The sequence below is a fragment of the Cavia porcellus genome, unplaced genomic scaffold, assembly GCF_034190915.1.
Source record: "Cavia porcellus strain 051 isolate PalLab524CR breed Dunkin Hartley unplaced genomic scaffold, mCavPor4.1 scaffold_4, whole genome shotgun sequence".
Taxonomy (NCBI): Eukaryota; Metazoa; Chordata; class Mammalia; order Rodentia; family Caviidae; genus Cavia; species Cavia porcellus.
Window position 1 is genome coordinate 54,118,487 of NW_026947487.1, and position 21,695 is coordinate 54,140,181.

At 48.9% G+C, this 21,695-nt stretch overlaps 1 protein-coding gene across 14 annotated transcripts in view; it reads left to right on the forward strand.

The window, feature by feature from the left end:
- Positions 1 to 21,695, forward strand: part of Arhgef7 (Rho guanine nucleotide exchange factor 7) — a 103,281-nt gene that overhangs the window by 60,515 nt on the left and 21,071 nt on the right. For all 14 annotated transcript variants that reach the window (XM_063247034.1, XM_063247036.1, XM_005007145.4 and 11 more), the window contains 4 exons: positions 13,341 to 13,429; positions 14,582 to 14,676; positions 14,903 to 14,998; positions 19,254 to 19,376. In XM_063247034.1, the coding sequence (XP_063103104.1) occupies positions 13,341 to 13,429; positions 14,582 to 14,676; positions 14,903 to 14,998; positions 19,254 to 19,376 (403 nt within the window). The remainder of the gene's footprint in view (positions 1 to 13,340; positions 13,430 to 14,581; positions 14,677 to 14,902; positions 14,999 to 19,253; positions 19,377 to 21,695) is intronic.

Consider the following 21,695-nt stretch of genomic DNA (forward strand, 5'->3'; position numbering starts at 1 on the left):
ATACATAGCCTTATTCTTATTGTTGCACTTTCATGTTAAGATACATGCTGTATCCTTTTTCCGGGCCAGCGTTAGGACTTGCTGTCTGTAAGGTGTAGGCTGTATTTGAGTTTCATTAATGTGAGTGCTTTTGCCAGTCATGTGAGTGGTAATTTCTGCTGATTTTTGGTACAGTAATCATATTGAATGTGTCTTTTTCCTTGTATTTGTGTGGCTGACACTGGCTTACTGCCTGTCAAGATCAGTCTTTAGGAGGCTGGTTCTTCTGCAGGGGAAAATGTGCTATATTGGTCTTTGTTCTGGCAGGGATCTCGTGTCATGAGTTGGGTATTTTCTCTGGGGCTCACGTTTGGGCCCTGTCATTGGGCTGTGGCTGTGAAAGGCCCGTAAGGCCAACAACTCGTACGCCTGGCTCAGCATGTTCATGGGATGCAGACCCAACCATCACTGTTGACATGGTGTCACTTGGCTGTGCAGAGGACACGGCCCGTAAGGCCAACAACTCGTACGCCTGGCTCAGCATGTTCATGGGATGCAGACCCAACCATCACTGTTGACATGGTGTCACTTGGCTGTGCAGAGGACACAGAGCAGCAGTGTGAACTGAGGAGAAGCTCTGAGAAGACTGCTAGGTCTCACAGTGCCACCGAGTAGTTCTTGACCTGCAGGGGCTCATGGCAGATGGCCTGTGTTGGGTGTGTGTGTGTGTCTTGTGTTTATACTGTGCCTGGATATAGGTGCTTCTGTGAGATGTGCAGGAACTCCGGTGAGATTTTGGAGATAAGACCAAAGGGTAGACTGTGGGTGAGTGGGAGTGAGGTGCAACAACCAGGCAAGTTACAGCAAAAACTCCACTCTAGGTACCAAAATACGTAATAGCTGGAGTTCACTAGAGAAACACAATCAATATAAAATATATGTTTAGTTATTTCATAGATTTATAAGGCAAGTTACAAGATCAGTAGGGGAGGAAGCACAAGAACTGCCCTTGGAATCAAAGGCAGAAAAATCGTATAAGACCTCACTTGTTGTACCAAGGCTAGGGGGTGGATTTAAAACTAGAAGTCAGCTTAATTCCAGCTGAATTGAATAGGGTGGTGTGGAGTATAGATGGCCCACCTGAGGACTGTTGCTAGCATAAAAAGAAGTAGAGAGGAAGAGCGTAGCGTGGTGGGTTCTCCTAAGTGTTGTTGTTAGGAGCTGTTGGTTTTCCTTCCTGGAGGAGCTAGTCGTGCTGGCTTTCCTGATACGAACTTGGCTGTTATCTTGGAGGAGCTCAGCACCTTATTACTGAGAATGGCTGCAGTTCACTTTGGAGGAGCTCTGGTCTTTACTTTGGAGCATCGCTTCCTGGTTCCAGAGGGGAAGATGTGTGCCATTTAACGTCCGGGAAAAGCTTGTCATACCAGCTTCTTTGGCTGGTCTCATCGTTGGAAGAGCTTGAGACCTCGTTGTTGCTGAGGATGGCTATGGTATTTTTTGGTGGGCCCTGGTCCTTATTTTGAGCGTCACTTCTTGGCTCCAATGTAGAACCCTTAACCTATTAGCGTAGATCTTTCACCCCGCCACATAGACCTCGTAGCTTTCACTGCTGACCTTTGGGCCTTCCCAGCACAGATCCATGGGATACACTTGCATGAGTCATTATTGTGGGCTCTAGGCCTCCAGTTGGACTAGTAGGAGGCATTGTCATTGGCTCTAGGTTTCCAGCTGAACTCATGCAGGTTATTGCCATGGGATCCAGTCCCCTGGCTGGATTTTGAAGGTCTTTAGAGTATGGACAGATTTCCTGCATTTCCTTTGTATTTGAATCCTTGAGTGACCCGTATAAGTAATACTATACATTACGTGTCTTGTTTTGTTCTCCTTGCAAACTGGAAAGTATAACATAGTGCAAAAGTGAACGACTTTGCTTTGAGAAGAGAGCCTCAGGGGTACTCTGCTCCAAAAGGAATTGCTCCTTAGGACTTGGTTCATAGCTGTTGAGTCACTTGGAGGCTGCTGTAGCCATGATTCGAGTGGTCTTGGTTACTACATGAGTTGACAGCAGACCTTGGCATCATTCATGTAGTGTTGGCTTTATGAGCATGTAGAATGCAAGAGTTAGGGGGGCATGGAGGCTTCCACCTAGATTTCAGAAGACCTAGGAGGCTGGGGAGTGTGCCCTTGAAGGGCCAGAGCATGAACCTGCAAGAGTGTAGCCGAAAGTGCAGTGGAGACCCCAGGAATTGAAGCCAGGAATGTGAAGTATCTGTGGAAAACCACAGGCACTGAGTAGAGCTGCCCCAAGGAAGAAGCCAGCAGGGGTGGGGCTACCAAGGTCATACGGTGTTTACAGATTTACCCAGGTGCTGGACATGGAACTATAAGATTTAATCCTTTTTCCTCTGTGATTTCTTGGTTTGCTGTGCTGAGTTTTGGTCTTGTTTCAGTCCCATTAGTTTCTCTGTCTCTGTTCCTGCATTTTGGAGTGAGAATGTTTACCTGTGCAATGTGGTGGAAGTGTGTGATGGAAGCTTTTTGGAGTGAGAATGTTTACCTGTGCAATGTGATGGAAGTGTGTGATGGAAGCGTTTAATCTTGTTGATTTTTACAGACCCTCACAGCTAAGAGCTGCCTTAAGTGTCAGGGAAGACTTGGGAATTGGACTTGTCAGCGCAGCAACTGTTAAAACTTTGGTGACTATTAGAGATGGACTGAATATGATTTGCATAAAGAAATGCACAAGTCCTTTGTGGGCCAGGGGCAGGATGTTAATGTACAGATCAGAAATGGCTCTAGGGCCTCATGGGTTTGGAAGGAAGTTGGATCCTCACTGTTTGGAGGTGGAGCCAGATGGAAAGAGATGGTCCCTGGGGTGTGGGCTGGTGGGAAGGGGTGTGGCTGGTGGGAGCAGGAGGTCTCTGGGGCATGGCCTGGAAGCATCCATTTCCTACCTGGTGCCTCCCTTTTCTCTGGTTCATGACCACCATATGTGAGCAGCTCTCCTCTGCCAGCCCCTCTGTCGTGCCTTCTAGCTGACCAACAATGGACTAAAAATGTGAGCCAAAATAAACTTTTCCTTTCAGTTGTGGGTGTTGGATATTGTTTCTCAGTGATGAGAAAGTGACTTAGACAGATTATAGCAGCAAAACTGGGGCTATGAGAATGAAGTGGTATCTTTGTAGTTGTTAATAGTATGAAAAAGCAATACTCTTCATTTTTATCATAAAATCCACTTAACTAAGTTTTTTTTGGCTGCTTATTATGTTCTGGTTACTGTCTAAAGTTTTTCTTTCTGTGTCTGTGACCTCAGGCCTTACCAAAACCTCAGAAGATGAGGATTACTGAGGTTTTAAAGGAGTAGGGAACAAATAAATCGGAACCTATAAAGAGCTCCTCCCGGTTCTTGTCTGACGCTGAGAAGTTTATATTTGTAATCCGGGGAGCAGTTACTGGAACGTAGTAAGTTAGTCCCCATCTCCCGGTATGTGAGTGCTATGAGCTGGGCTCTAGGCAGCTAGAGATCACCTCTGCAGTGTGCTGGGGAAGGGTGTGCAGAAAGACCAGTCTGTGTCACACAATTGAGGTAGCATCTGAGGTTTTGGGGCTGGTGTTTCAGTCCTGATGAGTAAACTTTTATGCCCTGGGAGATTACAGCCTCCTATCCAAAGGTTGGATCCCAGTGGACAGTGTGGATTCCAGTGGATAGTCTGTTCATCCAGCTGTTGTTTTTTGGGAATCACAGGTGGTGAAACAGCGACTATCACCTAGCTTCAAAGATTACACATCAGCATCTCAAGCAGCTCTGCGCACATCAGTGTGTGGAGACAGGGCCAGGGTTAGCCAAAGTGGAGACAGCTGCTCTGTATTCAAGGACGTGGTCCTTACAGAAGCCCTTACACAGAGCTCCACCTGCACACAGTCAGGAGAGAGACCCAGTGTCAGGCTGAGAGGCAGCAGTTTGCATTGATTTGGGGCTACAGGAGGAGGAGATGTGACTGGCTGGCTTAGCAGGTGAGGGTCGGGCACACCTGGAAAATGGTGGCCCTGTGGCGGAGCCTGCCAGTGCTTCTTGAGTTCTGCTGTGGGCTCCTTAGTAAATGTGGGGTCTTCTCAGTTTGGATCACTGTAGTAGAAGTGCAGTTTTCTCTCTGTAGCTGTTTTTCCCTGTTGTCACAGAAGAAGCTTGAGGCTGGGTGTGTGGGTGCCACAGACCTTTGGAGATGACTCGGGGCATGCTTTAGAGTGGATTTGAAGCGTCTTGCTGTTATCTTTTTGCCCTGCTTGGGTGCAGACTGGGTGTGAGGCTGGGTGCCTGTGTCTGTCAGAGTGTGGGCCTTGTCACAGGTGTGTGACTGGGCTGGGTATCCCCCCCCCCCCCCCGCAAAGCCCCTGCTTGCTGAGTGTGGACCGTGTTATCCTGTGCACCACAGCAAAAGAAACAAAAAGGTGTTCTTTGTAGACAACCATGCTTAATTTATAGTTTTTATACCGAAAATTGAGACTTAAGTGAGGAAAACTGGAGATTTTTCCATTTTTTTAAAATGAAAGAAGTGATACCATATTTGCTCATATTAGTGAGTGGTTAATAGAGTTCTTTATGTGGCAGGGAACCCAGAGCATAATGTATTTGAGGAGTAATTTCCCATCACACTGTCCTCTGGTTCCCTGGATGTGTCATAGAGAGGGTCAGGTCAGCTGTGTTCAGAACCTGGGCAGCTGATGCAGAAGCAAAAACAATTTCATACCCTACCTACCACTGTAAACTCGTTAAGGATAGAATTCTAGGGTCACTGTTCCATCTCAGTGTTGTATTTTTTCAGTAGTTTATGTGCCTTTCTGATTTTGGAATCGATTTTTAATGTAAGCGTTGTAACTTGTATTATAATTAGTATTTAGTTTTCTGGAAACAACTTAGTGCCCGGTTGGAGATAGCCCTGTAACTGACTATGTTAAAATCATTTCTTCCCTTCAATTGAGTTTCTTTTTCTTTTGTTACATTTTGGTTTGATTTACAAGTATTCTTACTGTGCAAACAAAAACTGACAGCTACTGCTAGACATTTTTTTAGATTGCTTATCTCAGCTTATCTCCAGATAAATGCTCAATATAGCCCAAGTAATTACTACTATTTTGCTGGGAAGTTTAAATACTCAGAGGTGGGTGCCCTCTAGTGGTCAGACTTAGAAGTGTTCCTATTTCTGTGCCTCTTGTATGTTTATTCAGCTTCAGCCTCTAGGACTTTTTGCTTGAAACAGCTCCACTGTTTTGTTTGTGTGTGTGTGTTTTTTTTTTTTTAATCAGTACCGGGGATCGAACTCATGACCGCCTACTTGCAAGGCAGGTGCTTATGCCGCTGAGCTAAATTCCCAGCCCCAACAGCTCCACTTTGAAGACAGATTTCTTCCGAGATTCTGTGTAAAAAACTCCCCTTGGCATCCAGAGTGCTGGCCTTTTGCTCCTGACAGACACAGCTTTATGGGAGGTTCCTGGCAGTTACTTGCTATGACTTTTCTGTGCACTGTTTTTGGGTGTGTGAACCTCTGGCTTCTGCTGTATTGTATACATACAGCAGCTTCCTAGTTGCTGTTTCTGAGCTGCAGCGGAGGCCTCGTTAGTGTGGGGTCAGTATGATGGGGGAAGCCCCGCTTTGAGGTTTCTTGTAGTTGATATTTCAAATCTGTTGTCCTAAGTCTGCATTTCTGGGCAGCTTATTCCCTGTTATCTGGGAAATGCATTTATTTCAAGTGTTGATTAGGAACTGCCTGGCTTGCGGTGATGACTCATAACCTGTGCTGTGTGAACTCAAAAGGGATGGTCCCTTGCTTGCTGGTCTACAGGACTTCTTTTATTTTTCTGAGATGGGGTCTCACTATGTAGTTCAAGCTGGCCCTGAACTCATTATGTAGCCCAGACTGCCCTTGACCTCGTGGTGATCCTCCTGCTTCAGCCTCCCCTGTGCTGGGATTACAGGCATGTATCACAATGCCTAGCTAGATCCACAGGTCTTCAATAAGCATTCCCACCACCACTTTCCTCAGTCACTCTTTTAATACTTTATGCTTACTTTTCACAAAAAGTGACAGCTGGCGGCTGACTTTGGGTATAGTTATCCATTTTGTTGTGAGTGGGCAGAGTTTGCCATGACTAATCTGCAGGGAAGGGACCTGCACCGCAGGCCAGTGTCCCCACATCACTGGGCGGCTTGAGTCACAGCCCTGCCCATCTGGGGGTGCCTCATGGTCTCAATCATCTCCCAGGTAGATTGTGGGGAGCAGTTTGGAGCCAAGTTGTTAGTCTTCCACGGTTGGAGATGTTCTTGTTTGAGAAAGTTTTTCCAATTTTTGCTGTAATGATCCATGTGACAAGTGTGCCCTTGCCTCTAGGCCCTGCCCAGGGCCAGAACTGCACCTCTTGTCTCTCATCTTCCCAAGGGGTGCTGACCTGCAGCTTCACAGGACTCGCAGACTTGGGCTCTCCTTTCTGTTTACCCTGACTCGTGGACTGCCATGTTCCTGGGTGGCCATGCAGACAGGTGTGCTTTGTCTGCTGTGTGTCCTATTGGCATCTGGCCCTTACTTCTGCACTCCGCTTTACGATGCAAGGAGACTGTGACCTGGTCTCTGCCCTCCTCCATGACTGTGTTGCCAGGGTTGTCCACACTGGCCATGCTGATGTCTGTTCAGCAGACGTTTCCTGCACAAGCACTGTCGTGGAACGGGACGTGGCCAGTGGTCAGTCCTGGGGGTTCCTGTCCATGAATTGTGAAGCATGGGTAGCAGAGGTGGCCAGAGTGGCTCATGTGGTGAGAGAGGAGGTGGTAGCTAAAGAAAGAGGAGTGCAACAGCTTCTTAGATGAAAAAGCCTCAGATGTAGCAAGCAATCAGATGCCCAGGTTGCCTGGTTCCCGACCCAAGGAAGCGGGCAGCAAAAAGCCACTGTTGTGACAAACAGAAGTGCTTGTGCCTGAGTGAAGCCCGAAGACTGGTCACTGGGTAAATGGAGGAGATGTGGGAGACGTGACAGTGGCCTGCTGTCACGCTTTTGTTTGCAGAAAATGTTCCTGGAGCAAGAGAGTACACTAAAGTGTTGATGGGCAGAATGACAGCCTTTATGGGACTTCCTGAATGTTCTCCCAGATGGGACAGGGAGGTATAATAAAACTGGCTAGAGGAGAGCGTGTGCATGCTTCAGTGCGCGGCTTGTGTGTGGAAAAGTAGGTTTCTGTCTTTGGGTGTGCAGAAGAGAGGTGGCACCATGCTGTTTCCAGGCAGAGACCGAGTGCTGCCTGCCTGCATGGCACCCCTCCTGAAGATCAGGTGCCAGCGAGGCACTGCTGAAACTAGCAGGATGGTGGTGTTCTGGCTGCAGGGAGTGTGCCTGGTGTTCTAGATGGGGAGAGACCGGAGGGTAGCTCGGGAGCTGTTGGCCAGTTGTGTGCATCACCAGAAGCATGCACAGATGGAGGCTTCCAACCGGGGGTTGGGGAGTGAGAAGTGGAAATTGGAGTTACCCCTGAGAAGGGTAGGTGAGCAGAAGCCCTGCCTGCCTGCATGGAGCAGCCTGGAACTGCTGTGCTGGCCGGGTACCTCCCGGGCTGCGCCTTCAGCCCCAGTGGCTTCTGGCAGCTGTGTCCAGCATCTGGGAGTGGCCTCTCCAGCCAGGCTGTTCCCTTCTCCCTTGCTCTCTCCTGTTAGATGTCTTACTTTTTCCTCTGCAGCTTTTTTTTTTTTTTTTTTTTTTTTTTTTGTCTTTTTTGAGACAGGATCTCCCTATGCAGTTCAGGCTGGCCTTGAGCTCACTTTGTAGCCCAGGCTGGTCTTGAACTCTAAACAATCCTCCTGTCTTAGCCTCCCGAGTGCTGGGATTACAGGCATGAGCCACCACACCTGGCTCCTCTGCAGCTTTTAATCTGCTTCTCATATTTTTCTAGTTTCTTTGTTTCACTGGATGAATGTTGGATCCACTCCTCAAATGTGAAATTTGAGTTCTTGCAGGCCCACCTCACCATGGCATTGAGCTGTCCTTGAGATTTTCATCTTCGGGGCTGTGGATTTGATTTCTAGAGGTTTGCTCCCTTCTCTTTCAGATGTGTTTGCTGTTTATGGCCCCTTTATCCATGCAGCCCTGCTTTCTTCTCTTTCCCACATCATCTCACTGACTAGACTGTGGCTCCTGCTTCCTAGCAAGGTTGGGCCCTGTGTTCTGTGTGGTGGCACTGCTTCCGGGCCCGAGATTGTCCAGTGTGCTCTGTCCCTGCTGGACAGAGCAGGAGGAGGGATGTGGGGCTTCCTGGAGAAAGCCTGGTGGCCAAGTGAGAAGAATAGAGCAAGTCACTCTCCGGGAGTGGGGACATCCACACACCCAGGGGCTTCTGTGATTTCCAGATGCATGGACAGAGAAAGGTCTCTTGGCTCATTGCATCTGGAATATGACCTTCCAGGTCCTGCAGGAATGGGGCTGTGTGTGTGTGTGCCGGCTGGGCTGGCCTGCTTTCTGACAGGAAGCCGGTGTGTCCTTTCAAGCGTGGACGTGCAGCTTGTTGCAGGACAAGGGGGTCTGGGCCGGTCGGTGGCTGGCAACTGCACTGTAATGCTCTCACACCCAGGCAGCAGCTGGCTTCATTGGTGCTGTAGCACAGATGTCTCCCTTAGGGCATTGAGAGTGGCGCTGTGTGAGTCCTGGAGCCCTTTCCTGGCTGCAGCTTCACCTTGCCGTGCTGCTGCAGGCTCCTCGGACTCGCCCATTTCCCAGGAAGTCTTCCTAGCAGCTGCCCTGCACCCGATGAGAGAGGAGTGGCCGACAGGGATGCCTCCGGGGAGTTGCCGCTGTCTGCTTGGACATGACCTGTGGTGGCACCCCTAACGGGGCTTGGGCCTGCTGAGGATGTAGTTGGGGGCCCCACTGATCTGCATGTCACAGCCACAGGGAAGAGCGCCGGCTGGTGTGTCTGCTTCTCCCCTGCTCCTGTCCTGTTTCTATAGCTCCAGCAGCCTGTAGCCATCTGCTTAGCGCTGTCCCCGAATAAACCTCTTGCGCTGGGGTCAGTTGTGAGGTGTGTCCTCGTTACACAGCTGGCAACAGTCAGGTCATTCTCATGTCACTGGCTGCACAGACACCGTGAAGTGGACACCTGGGTTCTTCTGGTGCCATGCACTGGGCCTCAGTGATGTCGGCTGCTTCGTCCTCTTGTGTCTTGCCCTCAGTTGTAGCTTTCATAGACACAGCAGTGTTTTCTTCTGATGCAAAGCATTTTGTAGTTTCTCCTCTCTACTTAAAGAGTCTGGATGTTGCTTTTTGATACATTCTGCCAGCCTGTGGTTATAACTGATATGTACTGACTTCTTGTCATGTTATTTTCCTGTTGGCGCTTCCTTTTTCCCCCCTCCCTCTAATAGTTTATCTTTCCTGGTGGATTTTTTCTGATGGGGTTCATGGAGCTGTAGTCCTTAATGTCTTTTTCTAGAATGTCCTTCAGAACATTCTGGAGTGCTGGTTTGGTGATCATTTTCTCAGGTCCTTTTTGTCATGGAAGTATCTTATTTCTCCATCAATTTTGAAGATAGTTTTGCAGGGTACATCAGTCTGGGTGCATGCTGTTTTCCTTTAGATAGTTTTGCAGGGTACATCAGTCTGGGTGCATGCTGTTTTCCTTTAGTACTCCAGTCCAAGCTCTCCTTGACTTGAGTTTGTGCTGAGTCAGCAATAATTCTGATGGGCGGGCTTTCCTTTACAGGTGAGTTGTTTCTTTTCTCTAACAGCTTTTAGGATTTGTGATTTGTGATCACTAGATTTGTGATTACATAACCAAATGTAAAACAAACCAGATAATTACATGCAGAATATGAGTCTGTAATGTGTCAGTTTTGCCCTTGCCTTTGTGTTGAATTTCTGGAATCTTGACTGAGATATGCCTGGCTGTAGATTTTTTTTTTTTTTTTTTGATTGTGGCTTGTTCTATATGCCTCACTTATCTGTATGTCAAATTCTTTTTCTCTATCAGAAAAGTTTTCTGTCATGATGTCTGTGAACATTTTTTAAATGTCATTTGTGGTATCTCCTGCTTGTTTGTTGACTCCAGTTAATCTGAGTTATTCTTCTTTTTCTCATTTCTAGCAGCTGCTGGATTGATTTCTCATGGTCTCTTGCTGTTTTTGAGAAATCTTTCTTTTCCTGGTTACTAACTGCAAGTCTGTCTTCAATATCTGAGATCCTGTCCTCACATTGGCCTAATCTGCTTTCAATACATTTAGTCGAATTTTTATTTTCCTGGATATCTGCATGCATCTGCTTTATGGATTCCATTTCTTTCCTATGCTGATCTTCCATAATTTTCTTGAGCTTTTCTATTATTTTGTCTGTGTCTGTCACTAAGAACAGTGTGTATTTTGGTAATCTCTGTAGTTATCTGAGAGACTATTTCTGATTTCATTTTTTCCAGAGTCTCAGTTCCTTTGTTACCACTTCAGAGAGACCTGGGGGTGGGGCTTAGGATTGTTCTCTATCATTGTCCCCTGGATTTACTTTGGTGAACTGGATGTCTGGGGTTGCATTTTGCTTAAATGTTTTCTCATTTTATTCTCTCTCTCTCTCTCTCTTCCTTTCTCTCTTTTCCCTCTCTCCTCTCTCTCTTTCTCTCTCTGTTTAATTCCTGGGGTGATGCTTGTTGATGTTTAGAACACTTAGGTGATGATTACTTCTCTGAGGTGTCTTCCAGGTATAGCTGATTTTTGGGTTTGAGTCTATTGGAAAATCTCACCTCTTCAGTTTGTTGGAAATGAGTTGTTGCGGCTTGTTTGGCCTAATCCCTGGTTTTTTGGCACCATGTTTTCTATGACCCTTAGTTAATTTCAGTCATGAGATTATTAAGACCAACAGCTGTTTAAAGCAATTATGTTTAGCAATTTCAGTCATGAGATTATCAAGATCAACAGCTGTTTAAAGCAATTTAGCTACTGTGCGTCAAACACAGCCTAGAAAAAAAACAAACTGAGCTAACCCTTAATTTATGACTTTTAATTGTATGAACTAGATTTGTGATTACATAACCAAATGTAAAACAAACCAGATAATTACATGCAGAATATGAGTCTGTAATGTGTCAGTTTTGCCCTTGGTGGTTTAAATTTAAAATTGATTAAGGAGAAAATAGAGAAGTGGAAGAAGCGAAAGAGATTAGGAGTAAGGTTGGAGGACAAAAGGGGATCATGCCAGCTCTGGGAAAACTGATGTAGAAGACTGAAGGGAAAGAGAAATGGAAGATATGAAAGGAAGAACAGAACAGAACCATACCCACAAAGAGGTTAGGAACCACTTTCACATTCATAGAAACAATGAAGGAGAAACAAAAATAAAGGAAAAAGAAAAACAAATGGCCCACTTCACTACTAGTGCCCGGTTCTAGTAGACAACCTTTGGAGACAGTCCTGTATCACACTGCTCTGTCCCAACAGGCCCGCAGTTGCTTTATGGTGGAGTAGTGGGTAATCTCAGCAGGCTGCCCCGAGACCAGGCTCATCCAGCTTGTCGCAGTCCAAGCAGTTTCTGCGGCTCTGCACCCAGCTAGGGGATACGAGAAGAAGTTGGCAGCAGTTCTGGGTTCTGGGCCTGTCCTGCCCCAGTCCAAGATGGCTCCCTGCTAATTGCTCTCTTCCTGTGGGAGGACTGAGTCCTCTGCATTCTCTGCTAGCCAACAGTCCTCTACATCTGCGTCTCTGCGGAGGCCTCCAGGGTCACCAGCCGTCACCTTCACCATGACCATGTATCCCTAGGTTTGAACAGCTCCTCTCGCACTGCCAGTCCTGTCTCAGAGCGAAGGCGCTACCAGCTATCTCCTTCTTTGTTGAAGTTTTTCTTTTTCCTCTCTCTGTGGGCTTCAGTTTGGCACTTTAGATTCTTCCTGGGTCCAGGGGACCCACTTCCTTCTTTCTGTGCTATATGCCAGCATCTGCACAAGCAACTCTCAGAGGGTCTGTTTTCTCTGCTGCTTACTGCGCCACAGTCTACTCTGAAGTTCTCAATGCAGGTCTGCATTGAGAAGACAAATGGTTTTCCTCCTTACAGTTGGAAATCATTTGTTTCCAATGGAGTTGCTGTCTTCCTGAGAACAGGAGTTCTCTCAGTGCAGAATCTTTTATTCTTTATTTTTCTCCGTTTGGAAAACCAGATGGCGAGGCCTTGAGGAAGACGTGGGCATCCTTCATGAGGCGAGGTTCTGTTGGTGGCCCCCTCATCACTGCTTCTGTGGCTGAGCTGGGGTGTTGGGCGTGGGTCTTCTGCTCAGAGCCCTGGTATGTGAGCTTGTGCACAGCAAAGTGTGAGGAGTGGAGAGACAGTACACAGTGCTGTGCCACATGCCAAGATTTCGCACCTGGGACTTTGCAGACAGTGCATGGACGAGGGCGGTTATGGACTCAAAGTGCCCACACCTGAGAAAGTGCTCCTGAGAATTCTCATCTAGGCACTGCAGCCCGGCCCCTCCCTTGCCCCTGGCTGTACTTCGATGTCCTGCCTCTGGTCCAGATGAAGGATGGTAGACTGAAGCAGGGCCATACCACCCACCCTTGCACGGAGCCGGGATAGACAGTGCTCCCAGAGCCACAACTGAGACAGGCTAGCAGAGACTGCACAGGAGCGCTGTGGACACCCTGCACCCATTTGTCCACAGAGCCAGTGAGACACGCAGAGCTTCTGGTCAAGGCCACTGTTTAACCTTTGGTGGCTGCCACAGGCCGCCCCTCTTGATACCCGCCTGGCATACCTTGGCCCTGCTGCTGCCAGCCAGTGGACAGTGCGTGGCTGTGGACTGTGTCCTCCATTTGCATCGTGGCCCAGGTCCTATGGAGTTGTCTGTTGGTGTGAGCAGCGCCTTTTAGGCCAAGGAATCCCAGCTGCTGCCCTGATGGCTTGTCCTCAGCTCTCGGTTTGTTGTAGTGCTTTGGGTGGCATGGTTTCCCTGGTTCTGGAGCAGCAGGTAACCTCCTTTTGCTTGTCTCCTGAGGGTGACAAGATGAGCTTAGAGCAGCAACTCCTTTTTCAGTGAGCCCTTGGGTGCCAAGTGCTGTGACCCCCCCCCCCCCGGGTGATTTAGCCCAGGTCTCAGCATTGTGGTCCTATTAGCTCCCTGCCGCCCACACCTGTCATCCGCAACTCATGTTTCCCATTTACAGCACCATGCAGGGAGTCCCCGTGTAAGCTGATTGCACACATTTACAGCACAGAGTGGAGCGTAAGGCCGACCGAGACTCTGTGGCTGGGCGGATGCAGGGGAGTGGTGACCTCAGGATGGGAGCCCCTGCCTTGATCCCTCTGGCAGATCAGGACCTTGGTCAGTAAATTGCCTTCCATTTGTGTTCCAGAGAAGCCGGTCTCCCCCAAGTCAGGGGCGCTGAAGAGCCCTCCCAAAGGGTTCGACACGACTGCCATCAACAAGAGCTATTACAACGTGGTGAGTGTTGCACGTGTCTTTGTAATCTCACTAAAGCCTCTAAAGCGTGGTGGTGGGAGGCGCAGAGAAAGCCAGCGGTGGCTCCTGGGAAGGGCAGGCCGCACAGCCTTGATGGGCCTCAGAGTTGCCTCCTGGTCTCTGGGTGCATCTTGGTTTAATGGCGGGGGGAATGCCAAATCGTGCAGTAGGCTGTGATTTTTTCCCCACAGTGTTGCCAGTCTTTGAGATGAGTGTTCAGGGTGTGGCAGTGGTGGAAAGTTTGTGTGCGCACTGGGTGCCCCTGCCCTAGTCTTCACTCTGGGCTGCCAGATTTCAAAGCATCAGTTTCTAGTTGTTTTGCATTTTCAGTGGAGTCTTCCCAGGAATGCTGTGTGTGCAGTGATGGCGTAGAGTTAGAGGAGGATGCTAGACGTGGTGCAAGTGCTTCTGTGTCCTGAGACTTCCTGTGATCAGTATGGGAGCTGGCAGGGTGTCTGGCCATGAGCCCGCAGGGTTCAGGCCTTCATTCCTGACCAGTGTTGTGTGCTAAGGAATAGAAAATAATTCTTTACTTAGAAATGATTTGTAATTGCTGGTGCAATATGGCAAAGTAAATTTTTTAGATGTATCCTGTGTTTTCAGATTCTGTGGGAAATGTGTACTTAATCTCTTCCTGTGGTCCCAGCTTTTATTGAAGGTGAGAAGATGTAAACATGAACACAGGAAGCCTTTGCTTTTTTATTTGTTTGTTTTTTGAGACAGAGTTTCGATGATAGTTCAGGTTGGCACTGGACTCACAGTGTAACCCAGGCTGGCCTTGAACTTGCAGCGATTCTCCTGCTTCCACTTCCGAGGTGCTGGGATTACAGGCCTTTGCCACCACACAACCTTTGCATTTTTGATGTAAAGTAGCAGCCACTCACTATTTCTTTGCTGCCGCTTTTTATCGTATTTTATTCTCTGTCTCTGTATTAAGAAATAGTAAAGCTGGGTGTGGTGGTATACACATATCACCCCAGCATTCTAGGAGCCTGAGGCAGGAAGTTCGTGAGGCCAAGCCCAGCCACACAGTCAGTGGAACAGTGGTGAGCAACTTGCTTTTCCAGAGTTGTGAATCTTGGTGTCCAGTAACACTTGGTGTGTTAAATAACGCTTAGCCGTCTTCTGTTGCAGGTGCTACAGAATATTTTAGAAACAGAAAACGAATATTCTAAAGAACTTCAGACTCTGCTCTCAACCTACCTACGGCCATTACAGACCACTGAGAAGTGAGTTCAGGGAGCACTTGTGATGAGCATGAAATAGTCCTCTCGGGCTGTTCTCTTTCATTTTCAGGGAATAGAGGTTGAAGTAATGGAATGGAATTGGGCGCCTGAGTCTGCCCTGGGACACAGTGTGTTTATTAGGTTAGGATGGTGGCGGGCCTGCGGCATGGGAACGGAGAGCATGGTGCAGGCATTCGTGTGTCTTTACTGTTGTTTCTCTTGGCTCTAGGTTAAGTTCAGCAAACACCTCCTATTTAATGGCAAACCTAGAGGAGATCTGCTCCTTCCAGCAAATGCTCGTGCAGTCTCTAGAAGAATGCACCAAGTAAGTAGATGCTAAACATTGGCAAGATGCAGGTTGGTGTCACTGGTATCCAAAGGATAGAGTTTAGCATAATTCTAGAATTCATATTTTTAAGGATGTAAATTAGGTTAGTTTATATTGTTTGCATGCATCAGCTTTTAGAGTAGGAGTTGTCATTTAGACTAGTTTCCTATACCACAAATCTTCAAGGAAAGCGGGGGAGACTTTGCAGGGTTAGTTTCAAGGTGTCTGGCGGATGAAGAGCAGAGTCAGGGCTGTGAAGTGACCAGTGTCCCACTACCTGTGCCCATGTGCTGCTGCTTCCTCCTCCCTTGTGGCCTTTTGGTCATGCATGGCCCCTGGCCCATGAGGAGCTGGTACAGTGTAAAGTACTGTGTGCCTAAAACATGCTGTTGGGGTTTATAGTTTCATTTCACTTTTGCATGGCTTAAACATAACGACATAAGGTAAGCTTTGTGTAAAGGCCCACTGTATGTGGCACGTTTTTGGTTTTATTATTTTTGGCACTGCAAATTGAACCCAGGGCCTTTGCACTTTATTATCATTATAATTACTATCTTTGTTTTGAGACAAGCTCTCACTAAGTTGCCCAGGTTGGGCTTGAACTTACTGTTCTGCCTCACCCCTCCAGAGTGCTGGGGTCCAGGTGTGTGTCTCCACACCTGGCCTAAACAGTTTTTGGGTTTTTTTGGTGCCGAGGTTCAAACTCAGGTCACATATATTCCAGGCCAGTGCTCTCTACCTGAGTTAATGTACGTGTTCCTTTAAATGATTCTACCTAGAGCTGAGTGGGATGCCCAGTGTCCTGGCAACAGGGGTCTCTGACTCTATGCAGCATATAGGGCTGATCTTTTCTGGGAATCCTGCTTGCTGGTGTCTTGGGTGGATGGTTTGATGGCCTTAGCTGATAGCATTTTACTGGGGAGAGCTACCTGGACATGGAGGGCCTTTGCCAGGCCAGTCAGAGACTCAGATGGGGCCTGGGGACCAGGGTGGGCAGTGCACAGTGGGCCAAGGTGCCATTGGAAATGCAGTTTCCTTTGGTGGAGAGTTCCTTATGCATGGTTTACTGGGGCTCCTATCAGGCTGATGTAAAGAGTTTTTCTTTTCATTAAGAAACTTCATCCTTTCCGTACCAGTTCTGCAGTTCTGGAAACAGGGAATGCAATCTTGTAAAATTGCCTCCATAGGAAAATCAATCCTGGGAATGTAGCAGGGTCTTCAAAACAAATTTTTTAAATAAAACCCATTTATAACTTGCAGATTTTCTTGTAATGTGAACAAGTTAAAATAGAATCTGTTCAAAATAGAACCTCAAAGGTTATCCTTGGAATGTTGTATGATCATATTGAATTTCATTCTTCAGAATGTATCCCAGTGACTACCTAACACTTGAGAGAAAGCCTTGACTCGGGCTCTTATGCAGTGCAGATACTAAGGTGCAGGCGGGCATGGGTGGGGACCCCAGGATCTGCTAAGTTTCCCATGGGTAGCTCTTGTGATATCTGGGACACCCAGGGCCGGTGATATGCTGTGCCTGTGCCTGCTCGCTCAGCTGGCAGCGTACTGCTGGGTCATCTGGCCTCCACCAGTACCTGTCGCGCGTGCTTCCTCTGGCTCCAGCTCTCGGTCGCCCTGCCTCCCCTTGCTTCAGGCCCATAGCTGGCCTCACAAGTCGGCAGTGTGTCTCAGTGTCTTGTAGTGTCCTTGCTGTTGCTGTGTGTCTCACAGACAGGCGACTTCTCATTGTGAAGCTCTGAGGACTATGCCTGCCTACTCCCAGGCTTAGGGAATGTTCTCTGCCACCTGGAAGTGGCCTCTGGGAGGCCACGTCTCCAGGGGCGAGATGGAAGATGTGGCCTTAGTGGCCACTTGACGCTGGCTGGGTGGGAGAGAGGGCAAGGTGGCTTCTCTGTTCATCATGTCCCCAGCCATTTGCTGATGCAGGTCTTGGGTTGCGATTTTTAAGTGAACCAAACAATGGTGAAAACAAGTCAGGAAGTCACGAGAACCTGCTTCTTCAGAGACTCAGTTTTTCAGGATGTTTCTTTACTTTTATGAACAGCTGGAACGGCTGTTAGGGATTTCCAGCTCCTGTTGTTGGCAGTTGAAAGTCGCTGTGAGTTTGAGTCAGGCTGAGCCAGGGACTGCGAGTGCCACAAGAGGCAGAGCGGGGCTTGGGAGGAGGTCCAAATCTTCAGAGGTGCTGTATGCCAGCATAGGGCAGTGGCGGGGTGCAGAGGGAGTGGATGGGATGTCGACCCTCCATCCTCAGCTTGGAGCTCCTAGTGCCAGCTGTGGTGATGGTCTCTGCCCGAGGTCACCATTGCAGCAGTGGGAAAATGAGGCGCAGCAGAAAGTTCCCGGCATGCTGCAGGCTGGGGCTGGACTCTGGCGGACACATGCTGCTGCCATCTCTGCCATGCTGTCTGGGTGCTGATGTGGAACTCCTGCTTGGCTTTAGGAGGAACTAGTATTTCTCCCTCAGCTGTGAATGGCTGTATCTAGTGTTCTGATTGGGGTGTTGGGATCTGTTCCCACTTCTACACAGTCCCTGGGACACTCATTACTGGGACAGGGTTCCTGGCACCCACAGCTTAAAGGAGACGAGGTTTATTTAGGCATGGTCAGCATGGTTCAGGAAGGGAGGACGAGAGCAGCAGCAGCTCAGTGGCAGGTGGTGGGGAAGCAGAGAACGAAGGGAGGAGAGGGGAGGAAGATGCACTTCCAGGTCAGGCCGCAGCCACCCCTCTTCTTGTCTGGCCTGCTGACAGCCTGGTAGCGTCCGGTCCCCATCCTGTCTCCGATTGCAGGAGGCTCCTGGGGGACAGCTAGGCAGAAACCATGTGTCTTGTGGTTTTCCACCAAGCTTTGCGATACCTCCTGTGATTAACTGCTTATGAATCTTGTTTCCCACATCTGGAACTTTGCTTTTCATATGGGAGGGCTTACTGTGGTCTTCTGATTCTCTGTGCCTTTTCCATTGATCTGGGAGTTTTAGAAGTTCATTTCCCAAACTTCTTACTTTTTTGATTCTGCTATTATGTTAATTTCTCAGAGCTTTTTAGTTTTCATTGTGAGGTGGAATCCTTCTTATGGATGCAGTATCTTTTGTCATTTATCAGATGTTTTTGTGCTCCCTGGACAGTGATTACCATATTTCTTTCTGCCCTCTTCTTTTTTGTCACTCTCACCAGATGCCTTTCTCTGTGCTTTCTTAAAATTAAAGTCAGCCTGCTAAACACACTGTAGACCTGTGGATGAGGTTTGAAACTTCTGATTCTGAATTTTATTGGTAGTTCCCTGGGTCAACCCACTTTTTCTCTGGGTGGACTCCCTGGCAGCAGGCAGTGGCCATTCCTGTCAGTGTTCTGGGCACTGGGGGTTGGGACCCGTGGGAAGGGGATGCAGCTCGAGAGGCCTGGAGGGAGGGGGACCATCTCCGCTCCTGAGCAAGGTTCTGACCTATGCCTGTAAATTTGCACCCTTGAATGCCTGTCCTGGGAATGAGTGGTGTCACACTCCAGTCTTTGTTGCCTTGAGTACAAGGTGACTTTTGTACTATTTTTGTGGTAGCCTTGATGCTGCCGTGGTAAAAAATGTATCAGCTGAACTGGATAACTATGTTGTTACTGCTCCTTAATTCGGGGTCAGTAATGCTTCTCGGAGTGTAAGGCTGGGTGACATCAGTTTCTCATTGCCCAAAGAACATGGATATGTTGGTCCCTGTTGGGCACCACCCTGGCCTGTGGACTCTGCAGCCTCTGCTGCTTGGTTGGTGGCAGGGTTTTCTCTTAGGTATTGAGGGAGAGGCCTGTTATGGTTTGTGTCTGGGTGACCCACCAGAGCCTTGTGCAGTCATGGGAATGGGCTTCTATGACTGGTTCACTGTCTAATGCTGGGGTTACGGGTGTGAGTCTACACCCACCCCAAGGCAGGAGTTCTACATGCAGTATAAGGGATAGGAGTCTTCCCTGTGCAATCCTCCCTTTTTGGTCTTGCTGCTTTTACTATCTTCCACTGCCTTGACATTTTGCCCCTGTGCCACGCACCCTGCCTTGGAATCAGCTGAGTATGGACTGAAATCTCCACAAGCTGTAGGCTAAATAAATTTTCCCTTCCTTCATTTTGGGTGTTGGATATTTTGTCTCAGCAAAGAGAGAAAAGTAACCAACACGAGAGGCCTGTGCGTCTGTCACTTGGCAGTGTCCCTGCGTGTGCCTGATGCCTGTCCCCTCCATGTCCATGTCTGCAGGTCACCCGAGGCCCAGCAGCGAGTGGGAGGCTGCTTTCTGAACCTGATGCCGCAGATGAGGACTCTGTATCTCGCGTACTGTGCCAACCACCCATCTGCTGTGAGCGTCCTCACCGAGCACAGGTCTGTTCACCCACATGTTGGAGCACAGGGGATGGTGGATGATTTTATCCTTCAGAGTTAGTGCTCGGAGTGCTGCCGAGAACTCCAAAATGTGGGTCACTGTGTTTGTGATGGAGCAGGGTCCTGGTGCCCCTGCATCCAGGCCTAGAGGGCTGGTAAGCGGGCAGCTGCAGATGCAGGGTCATGTGGGATGTTGGGACCCTTTCCAAGGGGCCTGGTTTCTAGGCAGAGCCCTGGGTTGGAGGCCTCTGCCTTGAGCCCTTCACTCCAAAATAGAAACGGCAGGGACCTTGCACTTGCTCTAAGAGTCCCAGCAGTGCCGCTTCTGCAAACTGGGAGGCCATGTCACTGAGGAGTCCGAGATATCACAGAGAGCCAGGCACCATGCATACTTGAGAACCAAGAATTGGCTCTGTGTCCAGTAACCTCACAGGAGGCGGGAGAGCTCAGAGGGTTGACATGTAGTTAACATTTTAGAAGAAATGCCGTGGTTTCCTTCAAAAGCAGCAGTTCAGATGCAGTCAGAACTATAAGTGGAAAGAGTGTTCAGAGGCATCAAGACAGAAGCCATCGTGTTCCTCATTTCTGGTGTTCGCTTCAGCTTATTCTCAGGGAACTTTGCAACTTCAAGCTCGCAAGCCACACGGCTTTGTGAGCCCACCCGTCTGCCCTGTGGGGAATGTGCTGGAACCTGGGCCGGCCCACAGCTGTTGCCAGGCTCAGTCAGCCTGCAGGATCGTGGGCTCCCTCCTCTGAAGGTCACTGACTGTAGGCCCCCGGGCAGCGTGGAGCCAGACTTGGAGGAACTGGTCAGGTTGGAGTGCAGGCAGGGAAGGCTCGTCACATGCTGGCTTGTCATGTCAGGGAGAGTAACCCTGTGCCCTCGCCATTCACGATTTTCAAACTCCCTGTAATGGGGAGAAAATACAGGAAAGGCCGCCCCAGAACCTGTCCTCACGCACCCATCCCCTCTGAAACTCAGAAGGGAAGTGTGATTTCCACATGAGGACATATACCCGTCAGGCCTGTGTCTCTAACGTACTTGGGAAGTGTGATACAGCCCTGAGGGTGATACACAGCAAGCAAGTAGAAATAACAGACTGTCATGAGACAGTGTGTTTCTCCCACTCTCCCAGTAGGTGGGGAGAGCACTGGTCATAGAGGGTGGAGCTGCACAGGATGGGCAGCATGTGTCCTGAGAAGTAGGGATGTCTGCAGCAACCACGGCTATCACAGTGTACACAGGGGTTGGCTGTGGGCAGGGCCTGGTCCTCTATATGCTGTTACCTCAATGGCTCTTTGTGTTCTGCCTGGAAGGCCAGTGGCATCTTCCCGGAATAACCAGCAGTAAGGATGCAGAAGAGGATTTGATGGGAAGCGTCCTGCACCTGCCCTGTATGGCTTGTAGGGGTGCAGCGGGCATTGGTCTGAGGTCCCACCATAGAACACGGGTGGTCTGGGAGGTCACAGAGAAGAGCTGCCCTCAGAACAGGCAGGCAGTGGCAACAGGAAGTGCTGTCTCCCTGCCTAGGCTCCTGAGCTGGGGGAGCTCAGCTTCTGTCTGCCATGGGTCACCGCTTTGCTTTGTTACCAGCTGCAGGTAGCTGTCTATGTCATTGTGTACTAAAAACTATGTCGGGAAATGGGGCTGTGAGAAGATGTGTGCAGTTGTATTTCTTGACTTGGTGTTCTTGGTGTTGCTGATACCCATGGCTCTGAGCGGAGAGCTTTATTTTGAATCTCAATCTGTAGAGGTTTCAGTCCCTAGTGAGCTGACTCCAAGGCAGGAGGGCCTGGTAGAGGAGAAACAGCTTGATGAACTTGAAGGGGAGAGAGATCAAGGGAGGAGGAGGGACAGAGTCCCTTCCAGGCTACGCCCCAGAGATTGCCTCCTCCACAGGCTCTGCCTCCCAGTGTCATCTTCAGCTATAGACTCACTGATGGGCCAGCCTGATATGAGGCTGGCCTAGTAGCCCCTGAGGCTTTGGTGATACCTAGATAGAAACAGTAACATTTGGCTTCTGGCATCTGAAGACTGTTGTGTGGGTGTTAGAAGTTAGTTTTGCTTCCAAAATGTAACTTTTTTTTTTGTCTTTTTGAGACAGGGTCTCCCTCTATGCTTCAGACCCACCTTGAGCTCACTTTGTAGTCCATGCTGGTCTTGAACTTGCAATGATCTGCCTGCCTCAACCTCCCAAGTGCTGGAATTATAGGAGTGCACCACCATACCTGGCTCCCAAAATGTAACTTCGTTGTAGAGGTCTCAGAAGGGGATTAGGAGCATAGCTACCTCAGTTTTGTTAACTATCTCCTGCCATG